This window comes from Sebastes umbrosus, chromosome 13 (assembly GCF_015220745.1).
Source record: "Sebastes umbrosus isolate fSebUmb1 chromosome 13, fSebUmb1.pri, whole genome shotgun sequence".
NCBI classification, from domain to species: domain Eukaryota; kingdom Metazoa; phylum Chordata; class Actinopteri; order Perciformes; family Sebastidae; genus Sebastes; species Sebastes umbrosus.
In genome coordinates this window covers 30,035,389-30,046,950 of record NC_051281.1, presented here as the reverse complement: position 1 = coordinate 30,046,950, position 11,562 = coordinate 30,035,389, and the positions used below count along the sequence as shown (strand labels likewise).

At 43.1% G+C, this 11,562-nt stretch overlaps 1 protein-coding gene across 8 annotated transcripts in view; it reads left to right on the top strand.

The window, feature by feature from the left end:
* hdac4 (histone deacetylase 4) overlaps positions 1 to 11,562 on the top strand; it is a 212,618-nt gene that overhangs the window by 112,734 nt on the left and 88,322 nt on the right. Inside the window, exons 1-2 of one of the 8 annotated variants that reach the window (XM_037789080.1) lie at positions 49 to 149; positions 256 to 338. The exons of 2 other annotated variants lie outside the window; for them this stretch is intronic. In XM_037789080.1, the coding sequence (XP_037645008.1) occupies positions 335 to 338 (4 nt within the window). In that variant the 5' untranslated portion in view covers positions 49 to 149; positions 256 to 334. 5 more of the 8 variants (XM_037789078.1, XM_037789077.1, XM_037789079.1 and 2 more) reach the window with 5 other exon arrangements.

Genomic DNA, 11,562 nt, shown 5'->3' with positions numbered 1-11,562 from the left:
AGAGGAACAGAGGGAGGGAGAGAGAGTGGCAGCCGGAGGGCAGAGCGAAGAACGTCAGTGAGAGAAACCCAGAGAAGCGATAGAGTGAGAGACGGAGAGTGTGAAAGACAGGGAGGGAGAGAGATCTGTTCTCACTACGCAAAAACCAGGTTGGTCTGCTGTATTTTTCTCGCTACAGTGGACTTTACAGCTCCGTTCAGAGTCTCACTTTGGCTACAAACACACACTTTCTCTCTCTCTCTCTTTCTCTCTCAGATACTGTACACACACACACACACACACACATACACACACACACACACACACACAACAACCGGACCGCACAGCACAACTGATGGGTAAGAGCTCATGTTGTTATGCACAGATCTCTTGTTTTATTTGGTGTGTGGATGCTGGAAATTCTCATTCAGGTTTTGTAATTTATTGTGTGCTTTTCAGGACAAGTTTATATATGATGTAAAATAGTTGTATTGTGTTTAGTTGGTGTGTATCCCGAAGGCATGCATGTGTTTATATAAACTCATTCAGCCTATGGATATGTTACCGGGTGTGTATGTATGTGTGTGTGTGTGTGTGTGTTTATTTGAGCAGAGGAGCGTATGTCCGTGTGTTCATTTGCTGTGTGGGCGCGCAGCTTTGAGTAGTGGCAGTGTTTATTGAATGGTAGTGATGTATGGAGAGACTCTTGCTCAGCACCACTCAGTGCAGCCTTTTAAACTGAATGGAGCAGATGGCGGTGGCTGCGTCTGTTCCCTCCCCACACAGCCTATTGTGCACTTGCATGTGTTTGTGTGTCTGTGTGTGTGTGTAGGGAAACATGCATGAAAGTTTTTAAACAAAACGAGGACTTTAAATTCAACAAATCAGTTTTTGGAGAACACTTTTTAGTTTGTTGATCGCTCAGCTCTGGAAGAAATGTTCTGAAATGTTCCGCAAAAGTGTTTTATTCTCTGATCAAAAATGTTTGTGGATTACATTTTCTGTTCCTGCATCATTTAATAATAAGAGTTTTGTTTGGTTGGTGGCCAGTGCACAGAACAGTGATAGAGCTCGTAGATAGGCTAGTTAAGGTGTTTTTTTTATCTCTTTTTATTAGTTCATGTTGATAGAAAAGAACATGTATACATACTGTATACAGATGTAGTTCCAAAACAGTTGAACTTATATTGATTTGTGGTATATTGTGCATGTACATAACAATACCTAACGTGCAAATAATAATATGGAAACATGCATATCGATATACAATATACCTTAACATAAATTGGTATTTCTGCACAAATAGATACAGGCATACCTTGCACCTACGTACACATGACCTAAATCCGTATGTGCATGTATAAACACACAGACAACACACGTGTCTAAATGTCAGCAATTTGTTTTATAAGTACATTCTACCTTCCCATTTCCCTGAGTTTATCTCTTTAAATGACTCGATTAGTTGCTTTCGATTGCTTTACCCGGTTGGAGTCGGTCCATGGACACTGACCAGAGAAGGAGAGAAAGAGGGATGAAGAAAAACAAAGAGGTGGTGACATACAGTACAAGCTGCCACACTCCAGGGACATGCAATCACATATATCAACATGCACACACACACACACACACACACACACACACACACACAGACACAGACACACACCCATCCCTGACTTGACAGTAAAGTGCTGAACTGCACATGCAGACCATGTGTGAACGCGTTGCCGACCATCATTGGTCCTTCCTCCGTCTCTAGCACCCCCCCTTTTACCAACCAACTGCTGGCCACAATCCCACCAGTCGCCATGGGCGTTTGCCTTCCCTCCCTCTGCTAAAGCAACCTGGGGGGCTCACGGCTGGGTAACACTATGTCAGCGATTACTACTCATTCTTAATCCACCAGCGTTGCGCTGCTGTCACTTGCTTTGTTTTTATCACACACACACACACGCACACACACACGCAGACACACGCACACACGCACACGCGCACACGCACACACACACACACACACACAGACACACAGACACACGCTGTCTTGGCTACTTTAGAATTTTAAATGAGCGTGTTCCTCCTAAACTGTGACTAAACATGCATGTGGGTTTTGTCTGAGTGCATAGATGCCCGGTGGGGCAAGGAGCATTCCCCTGGAATCCTGGTCTATACATAACTCCCTCTGTGTGATCCATGATCTTAGCCTGATCACGGCGAGACGGGGGGGTGAGAGGAGGGAGGGAGGGAGGGAGGGTGGGCAGAGTCAGGGATAAACGGGCACACAGAGTGATGGATGATAAGACGAGGGACAGAGAGGAGGCACATTTCACCAGCCGTGTTTCTGTCAGTTGTTTTTGGTGAGTCCAGCCAGATTTCACATCACCGTGCCTGCAGCCTCACAACTCCATCATAGGATTCCACAAAGTAAACATGATTTCCTGTCTGGAAATCAACAGAGTTTATCTTACTTCCGCCCCTCATCTATAATGGTCCTTCATAGCTTTAATGATCCTTTCGCTGCTACACATTTACAACACATTTCGAACCGACTGCATACTTTTAAAAATAGTTGTCAGCTGCATTTTAGACTTGCAAAGTTTTCATGTGATGATGATGTAAGAAACAATGAAGACCCCTGTTGTGACCTGCCTTGGGCTGCCCAGCCGATTAGACTGTTGTCTGACTGTTAAATAGGCATTATCAGTCAGTTATAAGCCCCATAGATGTGGGTCAATAGGGGCCTACTACACCCACTAGTAGGTTCTATCATCTATTTACATGGTAGATCACTGAAAGAAGGTATAAAAGAACACGACAGCGGCCGTAGTAATTATGACAGGAGCAGAAGCGGAAGTCAGGCGCTGTAGTATAGACAGTGTGAAACTCATAAGGGGTGGGGTCGGGATGATGGATGTGACACAAAACTCAGGGTTTTCACTAGAGGCTGTAGTTTGTTGCCTAAACCTAAATGTATTGTAGTTTTATAGCCTAAACCTAAATGCATTGTAGTTTTATAGCCTAAACCTAATTGCGTTGTAGTTTTATTGCCTAATTCTAACTGTTTTTTTTCCTAAACCTAAAGAAGTTGTAGTGTTATTGCCTAAACCTAAAGAAGAGAAGTTGTAGTTTTGTTGCAAAAAACCTAAAGAAGAGAAGTTGTAGTATTGTTGCCTAAACCTAAATGCTTTGTAGTTGTATTGCCTAAACCTGAAGAAGTTGTAGTTTTATTGCCGAAACCTATCTGTTCTGTTTGCCTAAACTTAAAGAATTTGTAGTTTTATTGCCTAATTCTAAATGTTTTTTTGCCGAAACCTAAAGAAGTTGTAGTTTTATTGCCTAAAGCTAAATAAGTTGTAGTTTTATAGGCTTAACCTTTTTTTTTTTTGCCTAAACCTGAAGAAGTTGTAGTTTTATTGCTTAAACCTAAAGAAGTTGTAGTTTTATTGCCTAAACCTAAATAGGTTGTAATTGTATTGCCTAAACACAAAGAAGTTGTATTTTTGTTGCTTAAACCCAAAGAAGTATTTTTGTTTGTGTTCGAAAGGTGATGTTTCACTCATTTTTACAACATGTTAGAACGTGTTGCTTTTAAGTTTCACTTTCACTTTTACAACGTAATAGGCCCCAATTGACCCACATCTATGGTACTTATAGTGTCTGATAACAACTATTTAATAGGGATGACAGTCGAATCGGGTGCCATGCTAGCAGTGGGAATGTTAGCATTATCATGTCCGGTGCTGTCAGGATGAGTCAGCGTGTGCATCCGCCTCTCCTCCCGTTGGCTCAGCACCATTACCTCATGCCACATTCACAGAGTGCCGTCCTTGTAAGCTGATGGGCTAATTACTTCACAGGTGCCTGCATCCTGCTGGGTGCTGTATGTCGCCCTGTTTGTCTGCCGCTTCCATTCACAAAGCTTTGTTTACTGTAAAATGCTCCTGAGGATTGTTGTCGCCATGTCAGCTCGACCGGGGACTCTCAGTGACACAGACGTGATTCCTGTGTGCTATCAAACCTTCTGACAGCACTTTAAAACAGCCTATAAATTATAGACTAAATAACATCTAACAAATTAGGGTCTGTTCAGTAGAAAACACAGCTACAGCATTGTACAGTTTAGAAAAGATACTTAAAGGGACTCTATAAGAATCAGAAATGTCTTGTTAACAGCGACACCTGTGGCCGTTAAGTCAACAAAAGTCAGCGTCCTGTTGCTCGCCCTTGTGCTCACTCTACATAGACATGAACGAGCATCCCTCAAAACAGTGAGGCGACACACGTCAGCTAAAAGCACAATATCACTCTATATTTCAGCTGCTTGGCAGTAATGTTAGCTGACCAGACGAAGGTCTCTCCATGAATCAATGCTGATCCTAGTGTTGGCTTTTCCTGCCTCAGCCTCCTGACCGCGGCCGGAGGGAACAAGGGAGACACCGGAGTTTTGGTCGGAGACGATAACGTATCACTCTGCGGAGCCCCGTCACTTCACAAGACACGGGAAACCTCTGTTGGTCTGGAGGAGCTGCAGCAGTTATTTCTGCACAAACGTCCACTGTACATTCACTAGATATTCTCAGAGCTAAACTAACTCTTCTGCAGTGTGGAGTGTGCGCGCATGCACGTGAGAGTGGAGCGAAAGAGAGAGAACGAGCGCGGTGTGTGAGTGAAGGCAAGCAGACAGAGGAGCAGAGGACAGCAGAGACTCCGGCCCTGGAGACCAAAGCTACGGTCTCCCCCGCGCCCTCCGACCGCGGCCAACACTGTTTAACAGATGGGCTTTACTAGATACAACCAAGAGGTTTTGGTACTTCCGTGTAGTTTGTGTTGGAGTCTGAGTCTGAACAGCGTAGCCACACACGAGCGCATGGGACACCGACCTGGATTGATTTATACGTGTAAGAAGTTACAAACAGTGCCTTTAATCAAATCACAACAGCAGGTTTTGATAAATGTTGATTTTGTAGAATCTCCACGTCTCATGTCATGAACCAATTTGACCCAAAAAGATGAAACATTAACTTATGGTAGAAAACGAGTGTGGTTCAGGTGTAGACTGTAGTGCAGGCTGTCAAAGTTAACACGATAAGAACGCGTTAACGCGAATTTGTTTTAATGCCACTAATTTCTTTAATGCATAAATGCAGCTTGTGATTTTTAGGATGTAGTGGGCTCAGTTTTAAAGCTAGAGTGAAGATAAAGCAGGAAACCTAAAGAATCCATCGGTACCAACCATGTCATATTAGCTTGTTGCGTAGGAGGTTAAATAACGCTCCAAACTTGCACTAAAGTTTGGCGAGAAAAAACTGTCATATCCATTTTCAAAAGGGTCCCTTAACCTCTGACCTCCAGATCAGTGAATGTAAATGGGTTCTATGGGTACCCACGAGTCTCCCCTTTACAGACATGCCCACTTTATGATAATCACATGCAGTTTGGGGCAAGTCATAGTCAAGTCAGCACACTGACACACTGACAGCTGTTGTTGCCTGTTGGGCTGCAGTTTGCCATGTTATGATTGGAGCATATTGTTTTATGCTAAATGCAGTACCTGTGAGGGTTTCTGGACAATATCTGTCATTGTTTTGTGTTGGTAATTGATTTCCAATAATAAATATATACATACATTTACATAAAGCAGCATATTTGTCCACTCCCATGGTGATAAGAGTATTACATACTTGACAAATCTCCCTTTAAGATACATTTAAAAAAAATGAACATAAAAAATGTGAGATTAATTTGCGATTAAATATTTGAAACGATTGACAGCCCTAGTTGACACTTAAATATATCAACAGGTCCAAGTTCCTAAATACCTATACCTATGTGTAGCTAACATCACAACCTGGCAGATGGCTATGCCCCTCAGTACAATGTTAATGTGCCAGCCGGTGTGGTTAGCCTCTCAGTAGCTGGTCTGAGGAGTGATTACACCACCTCCCTCTTCCTCTCCTTCTCTGTCCCTGCACTTGAAGCCCCTCAGCTTGAGGATAAGTGGCTGAAATTAGTTTTTTTCTGTCTTGCGTCAGCCTTGCAGCCGGCCATTGGTCACCGGTCTTGTAAGTGACCAGCCATGTTAACAGAATAACACATACATGTACGTGATACTGCATGGAAACACAATATGACACTACATAAAAAATTTTGTGCGGACGCAGTTCCATTTTTATCAAGCGCAAGTGTAATTTTTTTGTGCTTGTTGTTGTGCCTCTTCAATAAATTCCACTCCAGTCAAAACTGCTGGAATCTTGGTGGGTGGAGGTGGTGCAGCTTAGGTTGTTCATTCAAATCAAGTGACACAGTCTTGGTAACCATTTTGGCACGAGGTTAAAGCAGCAGTGGGAAGAACTGGAGCTAAGATGATGAAAATAAGTTATTTTTATAAAATGGTCACTATATCCTGACAGTAGTGCATGAGACAGGTAATCTGAAAAAAAAATCATGTGTCCTCCGGTGCTCCTAATTGCATCTGCAAGATTTCACAGACGGGAGGAAAACAACCAATCAGAGCCGAGCTGGAGCCTTGCCGTCTCTGAGCAGCTGTCAATCACTCATAAACTCCAATCAAATGGTCAAACTAGGCAGCGCTGATCAAATATGAATCAATATTCTGTTTCTGTAATGCCTATTTCTTGCGTAAAATGTGTTCAGAATCATCTTGTAGTGTACTGTTTAGCTGTAAAATGAGAAAATTTGTGACCTGACCGCCATGTTGAGATCAGTTGAGGAAATACCAAGAACCGCCCACCAGCCAGAGCAAACTTTCTCATTTTACAGCTAAACAGTAACAACAAGATGTTTCTGAACACATTTGAGGAGAGAAATAGTCATTACAGTAACAGAATATTGATTCATATTTGATCAGCGCTGCCTAGTTTGATTGCTTGATTGGAGTTGGCGAGTGATTGACAGCTGCCTCCGTTGATTCAACAGCCAATAGGAATGCTCTCTCTCTCTGAAATGTGATTGGCCAAAGTCTCCCGTCACGGGCTAGATTTTTTAAAGCCTGAAAACAGAGCCATGAGGAGGAGCAGAAGTCTAGTTTTCTCTCAGAACACTTGATTCACAATATGCTGAAAGGTTATTATGGAATTTTTGCCCAATGATGCAAAAAACATTCTGCCTACTGCTGCTTTAAGACTCCATGTGCTCAGGCCGCCTCCTATCACGGAGGCACTCACTCCGCCCTGTTTGCCCTATGAATCATGATTCTGATTATCACCCTCTTTGTAAATGTTTGATATCTTTTTATTAGCTTGTCAAATCCAGTAGATGTCACAGATTACTTTGCGTGCGTTTGCCTTTCATTTTCCCAAATGGACTGCTTGGATTTTGTTGCTGCATGTGAAAGCGTAGAAGCCGAATGTGTCCATATCTTTACGTTGTCGTTTTTTGGGGGTGGGAGCCCCATTTGTCTGTGAAAACAAACCGCCTTTGTGAAGCCTGTGGCATGCTTACTAAGTAAGGCCGTACCGTACATAAATAGCGTGGGGTCGAGAGCGAGAGCGAGAGCGAGGTCACCCAGAGCCCTATTTAGAAGAAACAGGGGCGGCAGGACTCCCGGTCCAAAGCTTGCCCCGCCAAAAGTCTGTATGGGAAAATATACAGTAGAAAAGGCGTTAATTGATGTGATGCTCAGTGCATGTTTGTCGCCGTGGGGCTAGAATAGCTGGCGCCGGGGTCCCTCTGAGCGGGTCCCGCATGGCAGAGTGGCACTACGTTTGAAGTGCACTGATCCAACAAGAAAGGTTTTGTTTGTTTGGCCTCGATGTTTACTGCTTATTAAATATGTGTGTAAGCAGTTGACACAGGCATGTGTGTGTGTATACACGTATGCGTTTACAGAGAATGGAAAGCGGTGGTGGGCTGGACGTTTACCGCGGTTCATAGGGAAAGGCTTTGTTTGCATGATTGGCACAGGCTGTTGGGAGGGAGAATGACTACCAGTGGCATCTTCTAATGAGCCTCGCTTTCTATACGCTTGTTTATCTGGACGTGACAAACATACACGTTTGTAGGTCAGAGGTGCAAGGGATCATTTTAACACGCACAGCTTCCTCATCACTACATGCCTGACCTTTACCCTTAAAAAATGGATGAAACCTCATGATAAATGTTGATAAAAGCAGCAGTCTTAGATTAACATTAAGAACAGTGCATGTATCTCGTGGACTCTATAAATCAAACCCTCAGTCTTGGCTTAAGCCTCGCTCTTTCATCTTTTCAAACTAAGGGTCCAAAAGAAAAAGTAGTCACTTCTAATGTCCGGCTTTCAAACAAGTCCTCACAAGTATAGTGACACAATCACACACACACACACACATATGCTCCAGTGAAGCCCCAGCGTGTCTGCCCCCGGGCCACACCCTTTCTTCTCTCCCTGCTGTCCCGTTGGGTGGTGTTAAGTTTCCTCCCGCACTCAAAAACCTGCCCGGTACCAAAGATGTCATTGGCTATCTCAGCAAGTAACTGCAACTCCATCGCCACCTCATTGGTCACCGGGGAGGCCAGGACATCCGTGATAGGTCGGAGACGCTCTCCACTGGCTTTGGGGTATTGATAACTGGCAGAGGGCTCGGCGCGGTGCAAGGTGGCTCTCTACGGAGCAGATATCGATCAGAAAAAGACTGACTGATAACACGGGAGGTTTTGATCTTGAGTTCAGATATCAAGCACACATTGAGAAGTCAGTTGGTGGCATGATTTTGAAGATATTTTTTAACCCATTTATAAAACACAATAAAAAATCTTGTTTTTTGTAACACACAGCAACTCAAACTAGAGATCTGGTTTTACCTTACTTTAACTGCTTTATCTATATATAGTATGGCTGGCAATCGATTAACATGTGTAATCATGATTAATCGCACATTTTTTTACATGCTCAAAATGTACCTCAAAGGGAAATTTGTCAAGTATTTAATACTTTTATCAACATGGGAGTGGACAAATATGCTGCTTTATGCAAATGTATGTATATATTTATTATTGGAAATCAATTAACAACACAAAACAATGACAAATATTGTCCAGAAACCCTCACAGGTACTGCATTTAGCATCAAAAAATGTCTTGCCCCAAACTGCATGTGATTATCATAAAGTGGGCATGTCTGTGAAGGGGAGACTTGTGGGTACCCATAGAACCCATTTACATTCACTGATCTGGAGGTCAGAGGTCAAGGGACCCCTTTGAAAATGACCATGCCAGTTTTTCCTCGACAAGATTTAGTGAAAGTTTGGAGCGTTATTTAACCTCCTTCGCGACAAGCTAGTATGACATGGTTGGTACCGATGGATTCCTTAGGTTCTCTAGTTTCATATGATACCACTATCTTTACTCTAGCTAAAACTGAGTACACTACAACCTAAAAATCACAAGCACACGTTTATGCGTTTATGCCTCTGCTTTTGCGACAGCCGTGGCCAAGAACATTATTTTTCAGGCAGTCAGTGTTTTTCTGTACGTACATACGTCCGGTCCATTCCCGTGAATATCTCAGGAACTCCTGAAGGGAATTTCTTTAAATTTGGCACAAACATCCACTGGGACTCAAAGATGAACTCATTCGGATCAGCTATCGGGCCGATACTGACTCAAACAGCTGGATCGGGTATCGGTGACAATGGGGCCGATCTATTAACTTCAGTTCTATGTTTATATACTATATACATTATATACTGACATTTTAATTCCTGTTTAAGTTTTGACCAATTTGTTGCTGCATTAAAAAGGTTAACACTTGAATTATTATTATTATATTATTATCATTTTGATAATAAATAATTCAGTAAATTTCTATTTAGGCATTTATTTGTTACATTTTGTTTTACAAAGTTAGGAAAGCAATGTTTAAGTCAAGATGTTTCCTTACACATAAAATACTGATCCCGCTGACTTCCACACAGTGAGGCATACAGCTTATTAACACTGGTATCGGATCGGTACTCGGTATCGGCCGATACCCAGAGCCCAGGTATTGCTATTGGGACTGAAAAAGTCAAATCGGTGCATCCCTAAAGGTCGCTATGACCTCACGTCCATCTCATCCTCGTGGACACGATATCTCAGGAACGCCTTGAGGAAACTTGCTGATTAGATTTTGGTGGTCAAAGGTCAAAGGTCACTGACCTCACAAAACACATTTTTGTCCATAACTCAAGAATTCATGTCCTAATTATGACAATTTCACACAAATGTCTAACAGGATAAAATGATGAAGCGATGACATTTTAGACAGACACGGATGTGAACTGCAACCTGACTGGTTGGCGGAGGCATACGACCGCGAGAGTCATGTTGTCGGGTTCTACTACAGTTTGCGTGTAAGCTGCTGTGTTGTTTGCTTGTTTTGGAGAAATAATCTGATTGCACTAATACTCTGGTTTGTGCATGTCAACCATGTTGATGCAGCGGGGCTGTTGCCTTTCCCTGTGTTTGCTCTTAGTGTTTCAACAGCCTGTACTACTTCACCGGATTATTCAGATAAAGCAGGAATACAGGCTGCAGACTGAATGGAACATATGGAAGGGATGGAACACAAACACTTTTTGTATCAAGTCATTTAGATTTTGTTTTTGTGCTTCAGTGATATTTTAACTTGTTTGACGTGACATCTGCAGCTCATACCTGTGACCTTTTTGTTTTAGGATGTTGTGACAGATACAGTGTGCGTGTAGTAGGGATGCTCATTTTGAAAAATGTTCTTAAACGATAACCGACCCTCGTTAACCGATTATTAATCGTTAACAGACAAGATTTGTGCCTCGTACCAGCTGCAGGAGCACAACAGATATTGGTTGACGGTAGTCCCCAGTTCACCGTCCGGGAACGTTAACATAGCAGCTACGATGCTGCGTGTAGTGTCTCGAGCGCACGTAAGTGTCACGTTAGCAGCTCTAGCATTGCCGGAGGCTTCGTGCTCGCCGCCGCACATGGAGTCTGCGTAACTTTAGTGAGTTTCCAACAGACCGTGTGTGTGTTGGCGGTGAGTGTGAGGTTGTTGGTGGCGTTCTAGCTGTGAACGTAGGTGTAGCAGTGTGTGTACAGTTCATTTGTCGGTGAATAAATGCTACGAAACTACAACTCCTCCACTCCGCGCAAGCGAGCTGGAGCTGTTCTTTTAATACATCCATGGAGAGACCGGAGCCAACTTCCTGTATCCTGCAACTCCGGCGCCGCCTCTTAAAGTGGACTGTTAAGGTGGCCCAACTTTTCTCCTTAAAGAGACGAGCCGCTCCTCTGAGACGCTCAGCTTTTTAATTCATTATTAACATTTATTTTAACCGTTTTAACCAATAGTGTTGATCAGTTAAAATGCTTAATGTCGGTTAACGGTTAAACGGTTCATTATGGACATCCCTAGTGGGGATATTTGGCGACGTCGTTCCATCTTCTTCAACATCACGCACAACCTTGCTTTCTCCGTAGAAAATACACACGGACAGAGCATAAACATACTGTACACTGTCAGCACTGCTCACACATACACACAGTCAAAGTGGAAACACACACACACACACACAGTAAGTCTGTGTGCGTGTCAGCAAATCCCTGCTGCAAAACTCATGTTGCAGGGGGATT